Raw genomic sequence first — 21,380 nt, forward strand, 5'->3', positions numbered from 1 at the left:
GTTCCCCTCCATCTCCAAAGGGCATCATTCCCCCTCCCCCCGTGCAGAGGGGCCAGCACAAAGCTTAGTCACCGAGTAAGCCCCACTGAAGCCCTATATTAAGGGACTATGTGGGTTCATGCGCTGCACAGGTCTTGTGCTGGCCCCTATTCATGGGGTGGATTTTATGGTGGGCCCGATGCTGCAGCACATTAACCGACCTCTACTCCCACTGACTCCAGAGGACTCAGCCTCTTGCAGGACTGATCTGCAATTATGCACCTTACCACGAGGGGCCAGGTCCCCTCCTTGATGTGGCTTCACCCCCTTTGAACAGAGTTTAAAATACTAATTTCACTGCATCTCTGGCAAACATCCCACAACATCCCTTTAATGGCAATTTATGCTGCAGTAGTTGAGGGCAAAATGCAGCTTAATCAGAGACAGCCCAGAGTCATTTACACAAACTAACACATGGCAGTACCTTCCCTCAACAGCTTTGTTCCTGAGCTAACCCTACAACAATAAGGCTGAAGCTGCTAGCGCTCCTTCATGGCTTGCTAGGCTGCTGAATGCTGCGGCTGCTGCTGCTAACAGAGAGCAGCGCCCAGCACTAATTGCCGTTTCACTGCTTTGGTGCTAAACATTTTCACATATGGACACTTGTGCAGAGGATTTCACTTGATCGGTGCTGGCTGGGCATTGGGGGGGTCCGTCTCTCAGACACCCGTTCATCTGTTCATTCAGGGGGAGGCACGGGCGTGTGTCACAAGGTGGGAACGGAGGCTTTCACTCAAAGAGATCAAGGTAGTCAGGTTCCGGACCCTGTTGGCCACATGGGTAAAGCAGCAGCTCCTTCCCCAAAGAAGTGATGGGCTCCTCCTGTTGGCCAAAGGACATTGGTTAAACGCCACAGTCTGAAATTAACACAGTTGCACTGACTGACAGCCTGTTAGGGGCAAGAGACGTCTTTCCATGGCCTCTGAGCCAGCACAATTGTGACTTAGGCCAATCATCTGTCATTGATATGGTTCGGGCTCAGTTCAAAGCCTGCCAGAGTCAGTGCAAGGCTCCCATCGATGTCTGCAGGCTTTGGGTCTGGGCCTGTATTGCCTTGAGCGGGCCTCACCTCACACTTCAAATGACAACATCCAACACCCTCAGATTGAGAGGAGCTTTACCACTGGGCCCTGCCTCTTTCTGGGCAGCAGCAGCCTCCCGCCAGCCGGTCACCACTTTGGGGGAGGGACTGTCTTCTCCCTCTGCTGCCCCACAGGTACTGCAAGGCACCAAGCCAGCCATGATCTACCTCCCCTGGCTTACCAAGAAGACACAAAAGTGAGCCAATTAACCCAATTACACTGCCCTCCCCCCGTTCCCTTCACACGCCCCCACTTGCTGCTGCTGCTGCTCCTCTGTCTTGCTCAATAGCAGCAAATGGATTCTCATCTGTTAAAGCACCGTGCTGGGGCAGGGGAGAATCCAAAGACACCAAGGTTTCTCTTTGCACCACTGCTGGCTTCGCTAGCCGGAGCGTCTTTTTGAGAAGGGTGGTGGTATTTAAGGGAGTTTCATGCACAGCTCATTTAATGTGGGGTGAAATTCACCCCAGGGAGAGGGACCGGATGAGGCCTAGGCAGCATGTAAGTGCCCTGTTCTGAGAATGTAGGTGGAACAAGCACGTTGGTTTTGTGCCAGCTCTCAGCCCAGTGGTGAGCTTCCCTGAACACCAACAAATTATTTCTCACTGAAATGGGCTTGAAAACAAGTTTTCTGCAGTGGGTTGGCGCTGTCAGTAGGAGCTGCACCCTCACCAAGTGACTCCGGCGACGTGGGAGTCCCGTGGAGACAAGATCTGCTTCCATTCTTGCTCTGAACACCAGGAGAACGAATGGCTTTACAAGTTGGCTGTCTTGTCTGATTATCGCGAGCCAAAAACCAGACTGCAGAGCCCCAGGAAACCCCTTCTCAGAGCAGCCAAATGTTTTAGAAGCGCTCAGCTGGGGAAATCCAGTCCTGTGCAGAGGGGCAGCACAAGGCCAGTGGCCGAATAAGTGCCACCTATGCCTTCGCGCTGGGACTGATGTGCTGCTGACCTGGATGCTGCACCTGGGCATCCCCCACCCCAAACACACACTCCTTCTACTGGCCCTCTGCTCACCACAAATGACCTTCATTATCTCCACTAACTGAGACCCTCGGGTGGAGCTCGGCACATGAGAAATGCTGACTCCTGAATCCAAAGCAACGGGAAGCTATACTGAAGAGAGGCCCAGCCCGTTTCACTCCACGCTGCTCTGCGCTGCCTTTGCTGCATGCGGTGCCTCGCTTTTATCAAACAGAAGCTGATTTATTGCTCTGTAACCCAACAGTTCCCAGCACACACTTGGTTCATGGAAGGGAAAATGTAGGGACAGTCCCTAATCATGTACCAAGGTGACCAGAAAAGCTGGTTTGCTGATAAACTTGCCTCTGCCTGCTGGTGGCTTTCATTTGCATTAAGGTAGCCTGTGCTGGGTGCTGTACAACCAAAGGGACGGCCTCCGCCCCAAAGAGCTTTAGGCCAATGACAAAGATGAATTGTCACTGCAAGCATTGAGAGGGGCTCACCTTGTGGTAGTTGACAAGGTCGGCCAGTGTCGAATGCTGCAACTGGTCCACTCCCAGGAAGCTGTAGGAGTTGCTGGAGGCATCTATTAGAAAGTGCTTGCAGCCCTCCAGGGACAGAAGGGAGAGTGCGTAGCCTTTGATTTTCTCACTGACCCGGATCAGAAAGCTCCCGGGCACCGATTTGCTCAGGAGCTCCTCTGCTTGCCTGAGGGTTACGATACCTGCCGAAAGCAAACCAAAGCGCTTACAGGGGAGAAGCGGTTTGGGGACAGCAGATGGCTGAATGTAACAATGCTAAGACGGATTCTGTTATAACCCTTTAAACTAATCCGTAGCATTTACATCATGCTGTACGTCTCAGAAGCATTTCACAACCTAACCACTTTGCTCCAGGCCAGATCGCGGCCCAGCTCACACGGCTGGGCTAGCAGGAGGTGCGCGGCAGGCCAGCTGGCATGGCCAGGTAAGGGGGATAAGAAGGGAGGCAGATAAGTACCTTAGCCAGGGCCAGCTTTATGAACGGCAGGGCCTGATTCGAACACCCGGCAGCGGTTGGGGCTTCGGCGGGACTTCAGCGGCGGGGGGGGTCTGCTCCGGGTCTTCCGCGGCACCGAAGGACCCCCCTCACTGCCGAAGCCCCGGTGTGGAACCCCCCCCCCCCCCCCGCCACAGACCTGGAGCAGACCCCCTCCCTGCCACCAGGTGAGTAAAAAAAATTAAAAAGACGCCTAAAGGGCAGAGCCCTCTTAGGCGCGGGGCCCGATTCCGGGGAATCAGCTTAAAGCCGGCCCTGACCTTAGCTAGCTAGATGAGGCTGCTGTTCAAGTCTGCACATACTGAAAGACATTGGAATTACAGAAGCCCACACTTAGGGTATGGCTACACTTGAGAGCTGCAGTGCTGGTGGAGGCTTTCCACGCTGCAGTTAGTAACTGTCCACACCTGCAGGGCACATCCAGCGCTGCAACTCCCTGGCTGCAGCGCTGGCTGTACACCTGGTCTGCTTGGGGTATAACAATTGCAGCGCTGGTGCTACAGCGCTGCTCGTAAAGTGTGGCCACACACCAGCGCTGTTATTGGCCTCCAGGGTATTAGGAGATATCCCAGAATGCTTTTAACTAAATTACTCTCTTTGTTTTGTTATGATGCCTCTCTTTGTTTTGTTGTGAACTTGGGGCTCCGGGAGCTGCTTATCTAAAAAACAAACACAGCTCCTGTTTGCTGTGATCAATCTGTAACTGACTGTGAACAATCAAATGAGATAAACCCACTACCTTGCTGTGAATGAGGCAGGCAGGGGGATGAGTGTTTGCTTGACGAGAGAAACAGCGGGGCGGAGAAAGGGAGTCCCATTGGAGCAGCTGCTTATCTGGTCTGCAGGCTGTTTGCAGTTAAGAGTAAGGGGTCGGGGAAATTTTCAGATTTTGCAAGGCAGGGAGCTGATACACAGTGTCGGCTCCAAAAATCCACTCTCCCTCTCTCCCCTACTCCCTGTCACACTCCACCCCACCCCCCTCTTTTGAAAAGCACGTTGCTGCCACTTGAACGCTGGGATAGCTGCCCATAATGCATCACTCCCAACAGCACTGCAAATGCTGCAAATGTGGCCACACTGCAGCGCTGGTAGCTGTGAGTGTGGCCACACACCAGCGCTGTCCCTACACAGCTGTACGAAAGCAGCTGTAACTCCCAGCGCTGCACATCTGCAAGTGTAGCCATACCCTTACCTACGGTTTATACTTTCTTTTAACTGCTGACTCCTCTCCCGGAAACGCTCTGACAGGGCGAGCCAAGTAAAGAGACCGAGCACACGGCTAGCAGAGATGCTTGCACCTATTCTGTTGTCTACGGAGCTCAATTGCTTAACATTCTCGTTGCACCTGCAGAGTCTTTCATTGCACGTTAGTTGGTCCTGTTAGTGCTGGCTGTCACATCAGCCCAGAGAACAACTCCGCTCGCGCCCATGTGCGGTGAGTGCACGACGCATGGGATCTAGTGACTCAGGAGATGTCTGTACTGCAGTGAGAGGTGTGACTGCTGCCCGGGCAGGCCGCTACTTTCAATCCAGTTAGCATGACTCAAAGCAGTGACGTCACAGCACTGCAGGCCACGAGCAGGGAGCCAGGGTTCCCCCCGTCACTACTATTTTTAGCCACACTACCTAGATTATAGCTAGTGCAGGTAGGGCTGCCCGACTGCAGTGTAAACGTACCCGTAGGTGCAACGTGCATTAATATTACATGATGGCAGATATGCTCTACCAAGCAAACGCTCCTCACTGAAGTGCGCACTAAAGGGACCCAATGATATTAACATTGTTACGATTTGTTGCTTTTGCTTGGTCTAGAATTGTTGGATCAGCTTCTCCATGGCCACCCACACCCACCTCCTTAAGCCAGGACACGTGCTAGGGCTCACGTGTTCCCTTAGTGGTATAATAAATACAACCCTTGGCTCTTTTCAGCTGCAGATCTCAAAGTAGTTGACGGAGTTGACCCCATTTTACTGGTAGGAGACGGAGGCAAAGAGGGGAGACGTCATTTCTCCAGGTCAGTGACAGAGGAACAGAACCCAGTCTGCTGAGTCCCACGCTGGCTCCCTACTCTTGATGGCACTGCCACCTGCCAAGCGCCCTGCTGAGGCTTAGCTTAGAAAGCAGCACCTCGTGTACAGAATGTGGAAGGTCTTTTAGGCCAGAAGTATCGAGCTGTGAATTACATTTGCCGTTTGGGCACAAGTTTCCATCCAGAAGAATGGACTAGCGGGGAATGCCCTCCTAGTGGGGTGGGAAACACGCGCCTCCTTTTCTGTCTCCTTCCTTGGCTTTGTCGCACTGGGGGGGGGCACTGCAGACCCACGGAGCCTGTGTGATTGGCACAACATTTACAAAACAGCTGGCCAGGCCTGACGCTCTTGGTTTGAAATCATTTTCCTTCTCCCACGTGGCTTGTCTGCCACGGCCGATGAGCCCCGTCTGCCCGATGAGAGGGGCAGAGAGGGGAAGTGACTTGGCCAAGGTCCCCCAGCAGGGCTCCCAAGTGCCAGGCCTGCACCCTCTGCACTGTACCATGCTGCCTTCCTGGCTAGATCTGCTTGCTGACAGGGACTCCTAGCAAAGCACTCTACAGTCACTGTCTTTAATGGAGTGGAAGAGGTTGGTCAAATTTGTTCCTACCCGCTCTGGGTCATCGCTCTACCCCGTATGCCTCTTGTGCCTTGACACTCTCTTTACGTGGTGTCTATTATTTGTATTGTGGTAGGGCCTAAGTGCCCCAGTATGGACCAGCGCACCAGTGCGCTAGGTGCTGCACAAACACAGAACTAGCAGGCAGTTCCTACCCCAAAGAGCTTGCAGCCCAAGTGTCGGCACCACATGACAAATGATCTTTTAGGCCCTGATCCAGTTTTAAACATGTAGCTGCTCCACAGATTTCAAGTGAAGTTGAGGATCCAGCTGAAGATTTTCCACTAGTGGGAGGCTGGTCATGATGGGCAGGGGTGAAGGGAAAGGTGCTATCCATGAGTCTGGCAGTGAAGATTTGGCAAAGGGACACCACTATGATGTGTGAGATGCAGGTTGTATGTGCTCAGCGTGGGTTACCATTGCGCTGTTGGGGCACATGCTGTCTGGAGCCGTTTCTCAGACCGAGAATGGACTACCTGGGATGGCTTTCCTAAGGGCAGGAGAGGGGCTGGGACGCTGCGGCACTCACCGTGGAACCAGGGTGCTATCCTGTCCGTGGATTTCTCATAACCAGCCTGAAGAGGAAACTGCTCTTCTTTAAACCACCTGATGATGCTCTCCTGGGTGGAAGTGGAGATGGTCCTCTGCACGCCCGGATTCCTGCGGTTCCAAGAGACTCGTGGTTTGTCCAGTGAGGTCACAACCCAGAATCCAAGTTCTGTTCTCTACAGGTTCTTCATCACGGCTCATCACAGTAAAGGTATGTAGGCAACTAACTCCCATCAAAACCACTTGCAGTTAGGCACCTAAATACCTTCGAGAGTCTAGGCCTGAGGACCTAAGTTAGCTTTGCCAAAGAGCAGCTGCTTAGATCTTGGGGCGTGGATGCTCTCTGGTTAGATGGATTAAAGCGAGCCTAATACGCCGGGGTCATTTGAAATCATTGTATTATTGGAGCTACCCACATCCATTGAAAGGGGCACTTCTGCCTGGCTCTAGGAGCTCATGGAGAATTCTTAAATAGACAGCTGGGACACGGACCTGCAGCTAGAGCCGGCTAGGAGAGGATTTATTCCCTCTCCCCTGGGGAAAATTCTGCTGAACACACAAGCTGGCCAGAATTTCTCTTTGAAATTCCCTGGATTTTTTGCCAAACCCAAAGAACTTCATTTTTTTTTATCAAACTAAAAATTGACAAAACTAGAGAGAAAAGTTGTGAAGATTTCCACTTCGTCACAGAGCCACTTTCCATGGAGAAGAAAAGCCGAGCATAATTGTTGGCTGGCTCTATGTATCACTCACTCTCAATTGTTAATCAACATGCCCACAGCGGCCAGCAGCAAAACATACGAGATCCGCCCCTAGAGCCATTGCACAGCCGGGAGAGCACGGGGCCCTTGCAGCATGGCTGGCAGGTCAGCGACTGGGACTATTTCAAACTAAGGGGAGGACAAGTTCCCAAACCCAGGGGGGCACCCTGCCAGCTGTTCCTGTCTTGTGGGGCCCCAGCAGATCTCGGCTGCAAGGGGAATCTCAGAGGAGATGGTCCCAGGCTAATAAGGAATAGATCTGTCCCGTCCAGAGCACCTTGCCTTGGAAGCGCATGCAGCGTAGACAGCTCGTGTCTGATGAAAGGTGTCATGGTAGTGTATGAAGGTTACTAATCTCTAAGGCCTAGGACCACCCCTACCCTCCCCGTCCCACAACAGAAAGATCCCAGACACTTTCATCACCGGGGGCAGTTCTTACCTGTGGGGCCTCCCATTGGCTCCCCCAGAGTTTAGGGTTTTAGGCTTGGGTGGAAGGGAAGGACGGGGGGGCAAGCTCTGCTCCTTGCTCCCAAAATTCTTGGAGACTTCGGCTACCTTCCCTTTGCGGATCCCTTGCAGCGACAGCCTGTTGTAGTCGTCCCTGGCCTGCTTGGCAATGGAGCGTCTCCGCTCGTCAGCGGCTTTGGATTTCCTCACTGGAACAGAAGGGAGGCGTTGAAACCCACTGCCCCTCTACACCCCGCCAGGCTCGCTGAAGCTAAGGAGTTGCCTATTTCATATGGGCTAGATCGTGCCCTGAGGCCACCTCTAGACCCAGCTCCTCCCCCATCCCCGGTTCTCTCCTGAGCACACCTTGGCTGTGCAGCAATGGGCGGGGGGTGCAGACCGATTTCATTACCGGTAAGGGAGGGAATGACAGGAAAAGTTTGTGCACCACTGCTGTATAGTCTCCCTCTCGCACACACACACACACACACCAGCGGGGGATTTAAGGGCTGTTGTAGGCTCTCAAACTACTTTTGAAAGTGACTAGTTTCCAGGGCGACGACGACCTTGGTCGCAGTGCACTGCTGCGTAGCGCTGACTCCAGAGCTGGTGGAAGTAGGGTGAGAAGCGCCAAGCCGGGGTACGGTGGCATAAGGCTGGCGTAAAATGCCCCGGCACAGGACTGATGCCAATGGGTGTGCTACCGGGGATGGGTGAGGGCCAGTGCAGGCACCGCCTGGGGGGATTTAGTCACCTAAGTAGCACCTGATTTTCACAAATATGACACAGCCAGTTGGGAGCTGCTAGCTGCTCAGTACTTTGACAATCAGGCCAGTTACTTAGTTGCCTTGGTATGGCCTAACTTCATCCTAGCTGGAAGTGAGACATATTTGTAATACACCATCACCCTCTCCTGGACACCCAGGGACACGGCAGCTTCTGGCCCTCGACCACTAACCGTGGGGCAATGCCCCCTCGCAAGGCACAGCAGGAGACACCCGCCCCAGAGCACTAGCAGAGTTCAGGAATCAATATGGACCCACAGTCCTAGACAGCGGGGGCAGCTCGGCCCTGCCCCACAGAGCCAGCCCCCCGGACACACTGCAGGGCTGAAAGTATCCAAGCACCTTCCCAGCCAAAACGTCTTAGAATTTTTTGTTCCATGAAATTTTTTGACAGTTTGACCTTCTGCTTCAATTCTGAATGGAACCTAATTTCAAAACATCCATATTTCCCATGGGACAATACCCCCGTTTCCTAACCACCTGTAGTCTTCATGCTACAGAGCCGGGTGACACTGGGCCAGCTTAGCTATCTAGTGACGCTGCATTAATCAAGAGAGGCCCCCGTACATCAGCCAAGTGACCAGCTCCGATTCCACAGAAGAATCAGACCAGTTAAAGGAAGGGGAGACACCAGCATCTCTTACAGGATTCCTGCCACTCGGGATCGTCCTTGTCCGATTTCTGCCCTGACTCCTGGGCCTCCTTCCGGTCGGTGTTAGTGTGCAGCGCCCTCTCCGCAGATGCTCTCATCCCTCCGGGCCTCCTCCTTGCTAATTCCTTCCCCTGTTAGGAGACAATGTGTGTACTGCCTGGTGCCCGGCTTGGTTTCTGCTGACTGCCTTGAGCAGTCTCTGGACTCCAGGGATTCGTTTCTTTAGGGTCTCCTGTGAAATAAGTGGGGTTCCCCAACACACCGACCTCCCTCCTCCCCGCTACCTGGGAGCCCAGGGCTTCTGGGGTCCATTCGTGGGCACAGGCTACGCAGATCATCAGGCCAGGGCAGGCTGAGCTCGAGGGGTAGGATGTGACAGTAAATGACTCTAAAGGCCACATCCTGAGCTGTGGCCAAGGAGCGCTCCCCGGGAGGGAGTGGAGGGGGCTGTTTTATCCTCAGCAGGCTCAGGACCAGCCCACTCCCCCACACAGACCAGAACAGCTGCCAAAGACCTGCAAGGCCCCATTCTGGGGCTCACTGAGACCTTACAATATCCTATTGATTCTTGTTTCACTCACACCCCGTGACACATGGAGCCCCTTGTCCATTGCCAGCTTTGCTTTAAGATCCTCCTGCAACAGGTTCAGAGCTGCTTGTGGAGGAGAGAGAGTTTGGAGTCAGCCTGGAAAAGCTCTTTGGCTGTATCTGCCCTGGGCACAGCGGCACACAGGAAATCTATGAAGCGTGAATATGCTGCAAGGGCCTGTGGGACAACAGTGCGTCCCCTGCTACTGTCCCGAGTCCCAGTCTTGGTTACTTTAACTCCTGAGAGAGAGCGGAGATCGGAGCGGGCCAGAGAAGGGCAGGAGCTACTTTATAGCGCGACTGGCTGGCAAAACTGTAATACTGCAAAAGTGGGGTTATTTAGCTTGGAGAGGAGAATTAGAGGGGACTCTGCTGAGATGACGGATGTGCTGAAAAAGGGCTGGCCCCTCCTTTGCTAGCCCGAAACCTGGGCTGCCAGCTGCAGCGTGAGGCCGGCAGTTTGAGGATAAAAGGCATTCTGATGCAGCATAGAAGCAGTCAGTGGAACTCACTGCTGCAGGATGGGGCACGGGGTTTCAATCATGGTGGGCACAGACGCTGTCTTTTCCTTTTCTTCGAGGGTGCTCAACCCCCGCTTGCCCCAATGCCTGGCCCCCACTCCGCCCCTTCCCCCAAGGCCCCATCTTCACTCTGCCTCTTCCCACCCCCCACTCTGCCCCCTCCCCGAGACCCCTGCCACCCACTTCCCCCAAACCCCTCCCTGAGCCGCCAGACAGCTGTTTGGTAGTGGTTCCGCCCCCTATTGCCTGTTGGGAGGTGATGAGTGGGGCGGGGAACAGCTGTGGCTGGTGGGTGCTGAGCATGCACTATCATTTTTCCGGAGCACCCATGGAGGCGGTGCCCTGCATAGTGGAGGCCAGAGACATTATGCCTGTCTGGGGTGGGACAATGGTTCTTGCTACCTAGCTTTTAAGAGATGTAACCACCCCGGGAGCTATTATGCCGGCTGTGGGTCCTGAGGAGCCACCTAGGCTGGGTGAACGTCCCTGGCCAGCTCTGCTCGAAGGGCTGCAGAGCAGACTCTAGCCCCCTGCCTGGGCGTGTGAAAAGCACGCGGGCTCACTGCTTACCTGCTGAAAGTCGTACTTCCTCGTCTGAGCCTTGGAATCGGCCAACATCTGCTGCACGTCTCTGCCATTAGTGGGAGCAGCCTAGACGTTCAATGGCAAACAACCCCAGCGTTAGCACTGGAGCTCTTCCCATTCCTCCACGGGCCGTATACACATCGGCCCAGCTCTGGCCCTCATGTTTAAACGTCATGCTGGAGGTTTCGTTTAAAATCACACTTTTTAATATCTCCAGATAGTTAGAATGCGGTGGCCCTTTTAGTGCCCATCTCACGGCTGGTCCCTGGATGCACTGCTCCCCCCTTGGGAATCTCACACCCATCGTTTATTCCAGACCCCGCAGTTCATCCTCACACGGGATTGGCCCCCACTCAAGGCCGAGGTCTGATTGTGCTAGGCGCTGCACGAAGTGAGAGACGGTCCCTGCGCTGCGGAGTTTACAGCGTAGAGAGACAAGAGAGGCAAAGGGTGGCTGACGGACAGAACCAGCATCCCCAGCTGAGGAATTGAGACAGGCAGATTAGGTGACTCGCCCTGGGACACACACGGAGTGTGTGGCAAAGATGGGACCAGGCCATAGCTCTCATGAGCCCCATTCCAGTGCCTGAGCCCCAAGCCCAGCCTTCCCTTCTACTGCATCTCACTGAGATTGGGGCGACCCTTAGTCCCTACACCATGTGTGTGTGTGGGGGGGGGGTCTGAGGACCTCACAGCTAGAGCCTTGGACACCCCTGACCTCTGACTTAGAGAGATAAGGAGGAAGGGATCCCTGTAGCCTGAAAGAGCGCTGCACGTATCCCCTTCTGCATTCTAGAGCCCCGCCCTCTGAATGCAACTCTCCTGCAATAGTCTCCATAACCAAGGCCTGGCCCTCCTAAAGGCAGTGGCTGAATGGAGAGGAAGGAAGGTCTCGGGGTTAGGACTCGGGAGACCCAGATTCAAGTGTCTGCTCTGCCACCGACTCCCTGTGTGAGCTTGGGCAATTCACTTAGCCCCTCTGTGCCTCAGCCCCCCAGCCATGCAATGGGGATAACAGCAGTGCCCTACCTCACAAGCTACTAGGAGGATTAGTGTGTTGAAGAGTGCGAGGTGCTCGGATCCTGTGGTGACAGGCACCATGTCAGTACTATGGATCAATAATTGGAAACCGTTGTCTCTGCTTGCTGAGAGAGTTTGCCAGCAGCCAGAATCCCGGTTATCGAGCCGCGTTATCATGGTTTCTTGTACTTTGAGACAAACACAGCCGGGCTTATCTCTGAACCCTCTCGCACAGAACTGAATGTGGAGGTCAGAGCCACCTCCGTCGGCATGGGCGATAATGCTCTTCCGGAACGCCACTGTGGGACTTCCTTGGCATCCCCTTCCTCAGAACCATTATTCCCCCTTAAATATTAACCCAGGCGTCTCTCCCTGCTCTGCTCAGACAGAGACATGGAAATGGAAGTCATGCACCTTTCCCAGGTGAAAAATCGTTCTCACGTCAGTTATTAGAACAATGGAGATGTAAAAAAAAGGACAAGCCTTAGACAGCACAATGACCATCCCACATCTTGGCCTGTGTCTCATCTCAGGACTGACAGTCTCAGGCGTTCAGAAAACACTGAAGGGTTTGACAAACCATGAGAGTGTCTTACAAATCACAAGATTTAAAAAAATTGGGGGGGTGGGGATTCTTTCCCTTCTGGTTTTTGAGCTTTTAGTGATCATGTTTTAAGCTCCTCTCATGAGAAACAGAAATCTCCTTCAGTGAGAGAATAAAGCTGAGCTTCTCACCTAATCCCATGACTCCAGAGTTGAGACTAAGAAAACCACCACACGTTGGAAGACTTGCAATAAAACCCATGAGAGCTGGCAACACTGAGGTCACCTCATGGATGCCTTGCTGTCGACTCAGGCTCGATGTGGCCCAAACCAAGCCTTAAGCGAGTTACCTTGCTTTTCTACACTGATGACAGAGCCACATGTGGTTTTAGACACATAGGGTATGGCTACACTGGCGAGTTGCAGCGCTGGAAAGCTTCCACCAGCGCTGCAATTAGTAAGTGGCCACACCTGCAGGGCACTTCCAGCGCTGCAACTCCCTGGCTGCAGCGCTGGCCGTACACCTCACTCGGCATGGGGAATAAGGATTCCAGCGCTGGTGCTGCAGCGTTGGTCATCAAGTGTGGCCACACACCAGCGCTGTGATTGGCCTCCAGGGTATAAGGTGTATCCCAGAATGCTTTTATAAATTACTCTCTTTGTTTTGTTATGCAGCCTCTCTTTGTTTTGTTATGAACCGTTGCTTATCTAAAAAACAAACAGAGCTCCTGTTTGCTGTGATCATCTGTACCTGGCTGTAAACAATCAAATGAGAGGCAGGCAGGGAGGGAGTGAAACAGCGGGGAGTCGTGTTGGCTGCAGGCTGTTTGCAATTAAGAGTTAAGACTAAGGGGTCGGAAACATGTTCTGATTTTTCAATGCAGGAAGCTAAACACACAGTGTTGGCTCCAAAAATCCCCTCTCTCTTTCCCCCCGCTCCCTGTCACACTAGACCCCACTCCACCCCCCTCTTTTGAAAAGCACGTTGCGGCCACTTGAACGCTGGGATAGCTGCCCATAATGCATCACTCCCAACAGCGCTGCAAATACTGCAAATGTGGCCACACACCAGCGCTGGTAGCTGTGAGTGTGGCCACACACCAGCACTGGCCCTGCACAGCTGGATGACCAGCGCTGCAAACCGTAAGTGTAGCCACACCCTATACTTGCAATTCTACACAGCAGTAACAACTAAGGACCTAACCCAAACTCACTGGACTCAATGGAAGTCTTTCCAGTAACTTGAACGGCTTTTGGCTCAGGCGTTAAGCATGCCAGTGACATGTGTGGATAATAGATATTTAGCTCAGCAGCCTGTTCCGGAGTCCCAGACTGAGAGATTGTGCTCCATTGTGCCAGGCAGTGCACACGCACAGAGCTGAACTGAGAGACAGTCCCTGCCCCAAAGAGCTCACGGTCTAGACAGACAGACACACAAAGGATAAGAAAGGAAGCATTATAATCCCCATTTTACAGAAGGGAGACTGAGGCACAGAAAAACAAAGCGACTTGCTCATTACTACAGAGAGAAAGGGTGGTACGGCTCAGAACAGAGCCCTGATCCCCCAAGTCCCATGCTAGTACTTCAGCCACAAGACTATCCTTCCTCTCAAGAAGGTTGCTCTCCTGAGTTGCATGGCTTCTCCAAAACATACACAAAAGGAGCCTTTAAAAATCAAATGGCTTTTTCCAATTCACGTTTCAATTTATCAAACACTGGCCCCATTCAGCACAGAGTCTTTGCAACCGCCCCCCCGCCCCCGAAGTTATGCGCTTCTGAGCAGTGTTCGGAGAACAGAAAACAAGTACCTGAGCATGATCCCAGCTTCTCTCCTTTTTAGCAGCTGTTATCACATCTTCCTTCTCCCTCTCTCCAGTTTCCTCCTCCTTCCTTTTGGCATCTGCCCCACCCAGGGCTCCTGGCTGAGAATGCAGGGACCATGGTACAGCCGGTTCAAGGAATGTTTGACTTCCTCTGTGAAGACACCAAGCAGGAATTTTGGATTAGAATCAATAGTCTTCAGCCTTCCGCCTTCCAAACTACTGAAAGGAAATTACATGGCAATGAAGCAATTCTGCAGCCCAGCAGCAGCTCACAGAGACGAGCACTATGTCCATGCTCCTGGTGCTGAGACAATTAAAGTAATCACTCACTGCAGTTAATTGTGCACCCACATGCAGGCAGATACCTGTTGGCATAGAATCCGAATATCAGCTGCGGTGATGAGCGGGATGCTGCCAACCTGAGCTCTCACGGGACCATCCCATAGCACTGTAAATAGATACTGTTCAAAGGCCGTATTTTCAGGAGCACCAGCACAGGGTTGGGGTTAGAGCAGGGGTGGGCAAACTATGGCCCACGGGCCATATCCGGACCACGGGACCCTCCTGCCCGGCCCCTGAGCTCCTGGCCCGGGATGCTACCCCGGCCCCTCCCTTGCTGTCCCCCCTCCCCCGCAGCCTCAGCTCGCTCACTCCGCTGCCGGCGCAATCCTCCGGGCAGCAGGGCTGTGAGCTCCTGGGGCAATGCAGCTGCAGAGCCCGTCCTGACCCGGTCTCTGTGCTGCGTGGTGGCAGCGGCGTGGCCAGCCCCAGCCACCGGTGGTGCAGGCCGCGTGGTAAGGAAGCAGGGAGCAGGGGGGAGGGGTTGGATAGAGGACAGGGGAGTTCAGGGTGGTGGGCAGAAGGCGGGGGTGTGGATGCTGGTCGGAGGGGAAACGGGGTTGAACGGGGACAGGGGTACCGGGGGGGCAGTCAGGAAGGAGGGGGGTTGGATGGGGCAGCAGGGGGCAGTCAGGGGTTCCAGGGGCAGTCGGGGAAAGGGAGAAGGGTTGGTTGGATGGGGCAGGGGTCCCAGGGGGGCTGTCAGGAATGAGAGGAGCGGTTGGATGGGGCGGCGGAGGTCCGGGGGCAGTCAGGGGACAGGGAGCGGGGTGTGTGGATGGGGCAGGGGTCCCAGGGGTGTCAGGAATGAGAGGATCGGTTGGATGGGGCGGCGGGGATCCGGGAGTGGTCAGGGAGCGGGGTGTGTGGATGGGGCAGGGGTCCCAGGGGGGCTGTCAGGAATGAGAGGAGCGGTTGGATGGGGCAGCGGGGATCCGGGAGTGGTCAGGGGACAGGGAGCGGGTGTGTGTGGATGGGGCAGGGGTCCCAGAGGGGCTGTCAGGGAACGGGGGGGTTGGATGGGGCAGGAGTCCCGGGGGGGCAGATAGGAGGTGGGGGCTGGGCCCCAGCCCCCTCCCCTAACCAGCCCTCCATACAATTTATGAAACCCGATGCGGCCCTCAGGCCAAAAAGTTTGCCCGCCCCGGGTTAGAGTCCCGGGTCAATGTGCATGTGGCAGCAGGGCTAAGAGGGGCTCCTGCACGCTGGAGGCTGGGAATCAGGGGGCATCTGGAGCCCCCATGTAATCTCTAGTCTGCATCCTCTGCCATCTGCAGATGGCCTGGACCAATGCAGGTGCCCATGGAACCCCCTCCCCCGACTGCCGTGTCAGAGCAGGTAAAACAAACGAACCGGCTCCTTTCCCCAGCGCTCAATCCCCCCGTTATCTAAACTGATGGTCAAGGCCATCTGCAAATCATTCGTTAGTAGGCAAATCCACTCTCATGATTTGCATACAATGTTAGCAACCAAGCTCCCCATGCCCCCACCAAGGGGCCAGACCCGACCGAAGATCACTTGGCAGCCTCAGAGCCTTGGCTCAGGCCCCATCTCCTCAGGGAGACACCCTGCTGCCCTGCCTGGGAGCTGAGGGCCAAGGCCGGCACCTTCAAAGGGCTTGCCCAGGAGGCAGCCCGGCCGCATGACACCTCCTGAGGCCCCTTCCAACCCGAATACGCTACGGTTCTATGCCCACGGGGAGGAAGGCACAGCCACAGCCACGGGCAGCTGGCAGAGGAGGCAGCAGCCTGCCAAAGGGATTCTCAGGAAGCAGCTCGTTGGGCCCCGGGAGCCAGCCAGCAAACTCACCAGCCAGGAAGGCCGAATGAAGCTCCCCGGGACACTACAGTCCAAGGCCTGTTCCCCAGGGTTGGCTTTATTTTCAAACAAGAGCAAATGCACCCAGACCACTGGGGCACCCACTGAGGGCTTTCCAGCATGGACGGGAGGGCCACACCCTTCCCAAACAGTGCTTCGCCCACACACCGCTCCCTGCCCCCGAGGCAAGAAGCCACACAGCTGACTCCCTGTAGGCCACGTGCTCGCGCCCAGGCACGTGGCCTGCGACTCCGGTGCCCAGTTTTAGGGCCCAAGCCCAGATCTTCCTAGATACATTGGCACAGATGTTCCCAGGTATAAATCAGTGGGAATTAGGGCCTAGTTACCTGTGAGGATCTAGGCCCAAATCCCTAACAGACACACGCACCCAAGACCCAGTGCCTCTCTCTGGACGTAGTGTGGGTGGAAGGAGGCTGTAGTAATCCCCACAGGGGAGAAACACACAGAACTCTGCTCCATTCCAGCTCTCCCTTTTAGCCTGCACTGATTATCATCTATTAAAAAGCACCTTCCGCCTTAGCCACCACCTGAGTAACTGCAAACCTGTCCAACCGGCTCCTTACCTGGCTTCCCCTGCTTCCTGCTGAGCCCTCAGTGCCTGGATTTCCTCACAGATCACATCGTAAGGCTTATCCAACGTGTGCTCGCCCATGACCCAGACCCAGACTTCGCTGTCTGTGCCGAGCTTCCACTTCACCGACTTCCCATGTGCTGCAAGACAAACACTCAGGGCACTGGGGGGAGGGATAGTTCAGTGGTTTGAGCATTGGCCTGCTAAACCCAGGGTTGAGAGTTCAATTCTTGAGGGGGCCATTTGGGGAACTGGGGTAAAAATCTGGGGATTGGTCCTGCTTTGAGCAGGGGGTTGGACTAGATGACCTCCTGAAGTCCCTTCCAACCCTTATATTCTATGCTCATGCCCCTGTGACTGAACACACCCCTGTATTTACACACTCCAGTCATAATCTTAGTTTTCAAATGACATCTCTCCAGGCGTATTTTGTACAAATCGCTCCCTGATCAACAACAGGGTGAAATGTGTGTAGCAACAGTCCATGGAAAGTTAGGAACATTTGCTGAAATCGGGACTGATGGGGAGGGGGTAAACTAGTTTCTCAAAGACAAAGGACAAGCTGGTGCCTCTAGCCAGCTGTCATCAACATTAACTGGCAATCACCTGTCAAGTGGCAGCAAAGGGGGGCCAGGAACAGATCGATTTGCATTTGAACAAACAACACGGAACCACCTTCACCACAAGACCCATATCTCCACCCTCACAGTGGGAAGGAACTTTATCTAGGGGTGACCCTCAGGAAAATCCATTTCAAAGGGTGACTGGACTATAAAAAAAGGGACAACCCCCACTCCCAGGGTATTCTCTCTTTCTCTCCCTCTCACTTCCTCTTTCACCTAAGACCACAAAGGTACCTGGGAATTTAGTCAGCCCTGTTGCTGGGAAATGTGAGAAGGGTTTCACCTTGAACCAAGTCTAGCTGGTTTAGTTACTAGAAAGTGGTTTATCTTTATTTCCTCTAGGAACCATTTATGACTGTAATGCCTTAGACTCACTTAAAATCTATCGCCTTGTAATTAAATAAACTTGTTTTATTCATTAATCAAAATGAATCCAGTGTTGTGTGTAAACTGAGCTGTTTGGGTGACTCCAGTTAAAGTACCAAACTGGTGTACACTGACCCCTTACAGGGGCAATGGACCCTAACATCTGGACAGAGGACAATGCACATTTTGGGGGGAATCTGGGGACTGGGAATGTGTGGGGGTCACCCTGGAGGTGGTAAGCAAGGTTGCTGGAAGCTGGACTGTGGCTGGTGTGTGGCTGGCAGGTTGTGGCTACACGCAGACGCTCAGGGTGTGACCTGCATGCTGTCTGGCTGTGTGTGGCACCCAGGTTGGGAGCAATAGCAACAAAGCATTTGCAGCACCCAAGGTTGCAGGGCAGGGGGTGACAACTCCTCACTAGTCTGGATTGCACCCCAGAATGTGATACCCCCAACCCTTGGTTACCTGGGGGCTAACTGCTTGGCAGGGGGGCAGGGCAGTTGTTCAGGGGAGGATGCCGCTAGCAATTTGACATGATTTGCCAAGCTATATTCAAAAAGCCACTCTCAGTTTGAGCAGCAGCAGCCCGGGTCAGATTCGGGTCCCCTCCCCCACAAGTAGGGCCTTACACCACAAGCAGATAGACTGTAGTCAATGGGGCTATTTGTGGAGTAGGGTGTGATCCCAGATGCAGGGCGCAGGAGCAGACCACAAAGAAGATAGTGTGGCCTAGTGGATAGAGCACTGGACTGGAACTCAGGGGACCTGGACTATATTTCCAGCTTTGCTGCTGGATGACCTTGGGTGAGTCACTTCATCGCTCCGTGCCTCAGTTTCCCCATCTGTGACATGGGAATAGCGACACTGAGCTCCCTTGTAAAGCACTTTGAGATCTACGGATAGAAAGCGCTAGATAAGAGCTGGGGTTGATGCTTATTATTATGTCCCCCTGGTCGTGGACTCCTCCCCTCCAAATCGTCTTCGTCAAATTCTCCCCCACCCCATTCATGTCCCCTTCTCTGGGGCTCTCTGTAACCCTGCCCACTCTGAGGAGCTCCCTGTGGCTCCTCAAAGCCCATTTCTCCTACTTGCTAATTCCAGGAGAGCACTTGACTGGGGAGTCCGGCCTGGGGAAACAGAGCTGCTCTCTCAGCTGCTAAGACCAGTCTCAGCTGCTCCCTGCCCCCGTGACCCTGAGGCCTCTAGGGAGCGGGAAGGCAGTGGCAGGGAGAGGTATTTCTAAAGGAGGGCTGCTGCAAATGCAAAGCTCAAGGCCACCTGGGCTAGGGAGCCTCTTGAACACTGGGTGTCCTCCTCTCCTGTGACAGACATGCTCCCCACCCCCACATACAGAGCTAGAAGTGCAGCCATCACCCAGCCCATGCTGACCTGCCTCAAAAATCCTTCAACCATCCGGCTTCCTGAAGAAGAGGGTCAAAAGTAACACAGTCCATTAGGCTACGCGTGGCCTGACGCCCGCTACTGCTTCAGCCAAGAGCGTGGGGCCTACAGAGCACGGCCCCTAGTTAGTTATTTCTGTTACAGCAGCACAAGAGGCTCTGTTGTCTACGCAGACAAGGGAAGCACTATGGGCCCCGTGTTACAGGCAGAGACATTAAGGGATTTGTCCAAGGTTACTGAGCGACAGCTAGGACCTGGGCCCGGCTGTTAGGGATAACAGTGCAGCGCCTGACTCCCTAGCCTTGGCTGTGTTCATTAGCCACCTCCTCGTAGAAAGATTTTTTCCTGCAGTAACCCTGGCACCCCCCCGGGAGCTGTAACTTGAGCTGTAACCACTTTTCACCCAACAGCAGGTTGCTTGTAACCCGGCACAGCTGTATTTACCAGGCAGCAAGCCCAGTGCTGGGGGAGCCAGTTACCTTTCCTCTGGATCACTTTCTTCGGTGAGTTCTTGTCTGCGGCAGCTTCTGTCTCCTTCCACCGTCTGACCTGCTCCTGCCTCATCTTGAGGAAGAGGATCTGTTTCTGCTCCTCACTGAGCTCTGCCAGCAGCTCAGGATCGATGTACATGTCTGCCAGGATCTGCTGCAGCATGGCCGCGGCTCTGGCACATCAGCACTCCTGGCAACACGCTTCGAAGACAGGATTCTCCTTCCCAGGCCAGGTACAGCCGCACCAACACCAAAAAAATCTCTCCACACCCAGAGCAGGCAGCAGGAACTCAGACTCACCATGGCAATTATAATCCCATCTCTCCACCTATTTTAGCTCAGACTTCCTGCACAGACTGAAAAAAGTAAATAAGTATCTTGGAACCTCCAATTATGATTCACGGAAATCACAGGAGATCTGAACTTTGCCGGCAGAGCTTAAAAGAAAAGCTGTGTCCTTGATCGTCCAGGGATGAATTGCCAAGATTTATAGTGAGAACATTCTTTTTCTGCCCCAGTAAATTTCACTGATACTGTGTGGAAACAAGTTCCCTGTATCACAAAAATCAGAGGTGTGGCTTACTTTGAGCTAGGCAAACATGCCATTACCTGGTGAGAGAGCAACGACCCAGTGAATCTACAACTTCCTCCCCCTCCCCCTCCACAAAGAAACTCCTTTGGGAATTGACTGGCACGCTCCAATTTGCCTAATACAGAATGGGGTGACATGGAGGTTTTGGGAGCCTGCTCTGCCCACAAAATCTCTCAAGTTACAACAATTTTTTTCAGCTAGATGGGCACCAGCAGCACAGCTAGTCCTTCTGCCCAGCTCTCACCAGGACTGAGCAGCCCAGGGTGCCCCCCCAGGCAGACAAGGCGGGAGCCAGACAGAAGTGGGGAGCGATGTGAGGAAGACGGGGGAACACGTTAACAAGCTCAGTGGGCACAAGGAGAACCTCTTTCTCCAGAGAAGTGTGAATGCTACGTTTGATCTTTGAACGCTTTAAGGGCTCTCTCCTCCACACTCACGCTGCAGCCCCCTCCAGAACTCGCATCGGAGCCTTTCAGAGCAGCTGGCAGGCTGCTTTCTGCTTCTTGACCCACATGCACCAAGGCTTCGTCTCCTGAAAGGTTACCTTGGGTTTGCAACCCAGGCAAGCGCTCAGCACAAACCCGTCCACCCCCTCTCATGCCAGACACCCACTGCATGTGCTCTGCTTCAGGTACTGCTGGGAGTCAGTCAGTCCCCATTTGGGAGACAGATGCGTTTGTTGAACGGTCCCTTTCTTTTTATCACACCTGCCAGACATGAGAAGGAAACAAGTTCCTTACCTTTCACAGCCACCTCTAGAGCTAGCTGGGAGAGGCTTGCTGGCCTCCTAAGCAGGTGATATTATAGCCCATAGCCACAGGACTCCCCGATGTTTTGCCTTTATTGCCGAGAGGAGGGACTTGGCCAATTAGGCACCAGACGACATCTCAAGGACTGCACAGCACCCCGTGTGTTCCAACCAGGCTCCGATCTCCTGGAAGCCCTGCAGGTGGAAGCAAAACAGTATCTCAGCTTCAATGTTTTTGTTTTCAAAACAAGGCACTGGTCAGCTCTCATCCGGAGGGGTGTCCAATTATGCTCACCCATGTCTGAGCGAGGTGGATTCACGCCAAAACAGGTGCAGAGCAAGTTGACGAGGCTGCGCAGGGG

At 54.0% G+C, this 21,380-nt stretch overlaps 1 protein-coding gene across 2 annotated transcripts; it reads right to left on the bottom strand.

Moving 5' to 3' along the window:
* Positions 1-666: 666 nt before the first annotated feature.
* On the bottom strand, positions 667-21,111 carry LOC123371981 (SH2 domain-containing protein 4A-like). 2 transcript variants are annotated; one of them, XM_045019900.1, is made up of 10 exons: positions 21,011-21,111; positions 19,667-20,034; positions 16,790-16,937; positions 14,034-14,199; positions 10,647-10,727; positions 8,960-9,098; positions 7,523-7,739; positions 6,303-6,433; positions 2,590-2,810; positions 667-861 (listed from the first exon to the last, which is right to left on the bottom strand). In XM_045019900.1, exons 2-10 carry the CDS (start codon positions 19,839-19,841, stop codon positions 769-771), a joined length of 1,371 nt encoding a protein of 456 aa, XP_044875835.1. In that variant the 5' UTR covers positions 19,842-20,034; positions 21,011-21,111; the 3' UTR covers positions 667-768. The 2 variants fall into 2 exon arrangements, with proteins under 2 accessions (XP_044875835.1, XP_044875834.1); XM_045019899.1 differs by lacking the exon at positions 21,011-21,111 and having other exon boundaries at positions 19,667-20,096.
* Between the last annotated feature and the right edge of the window lie 269 nt (positions 21,112-21,380).

The sequence above is a fragment of the Mauremys mutica genome, chromosome 5 (assembly GCF_020497125.1).
Source record: "Mauremys mutica isolate MM-2020 ecotype Southern chromosome 5, ASM2049712v1, whole genome shotgun sequence".
Lineage (NCBI taxonomy): Eukaryota > Metazoa > Chordata > Testudines > Geoemydidae > Mauremys > Mauremys mutica.

Coding starts and splice junctions, on each gene's coding strand:
- LOC123371981 (XM_045019900.1), bottom strand. CDS start 19,841: ATGCTGCAGCAGATCCTGGCAGACATGTACATCGATCCTGAGCTGCTG. Junction 10,728..14,033: donor GAAGCTGGGATCATGCTCAG/GTACTTGTTTTC, acceptor TTGAACGTCTAG/GCTGCTCCCACTAATGGCAG. Junction 862..2,589: donor ACCTTGTCAACTACCACAAG/GTGAGCCCCTCT, acceptor TTTGGCCAACAG/GAGGAGCCCATCACTTCTTT.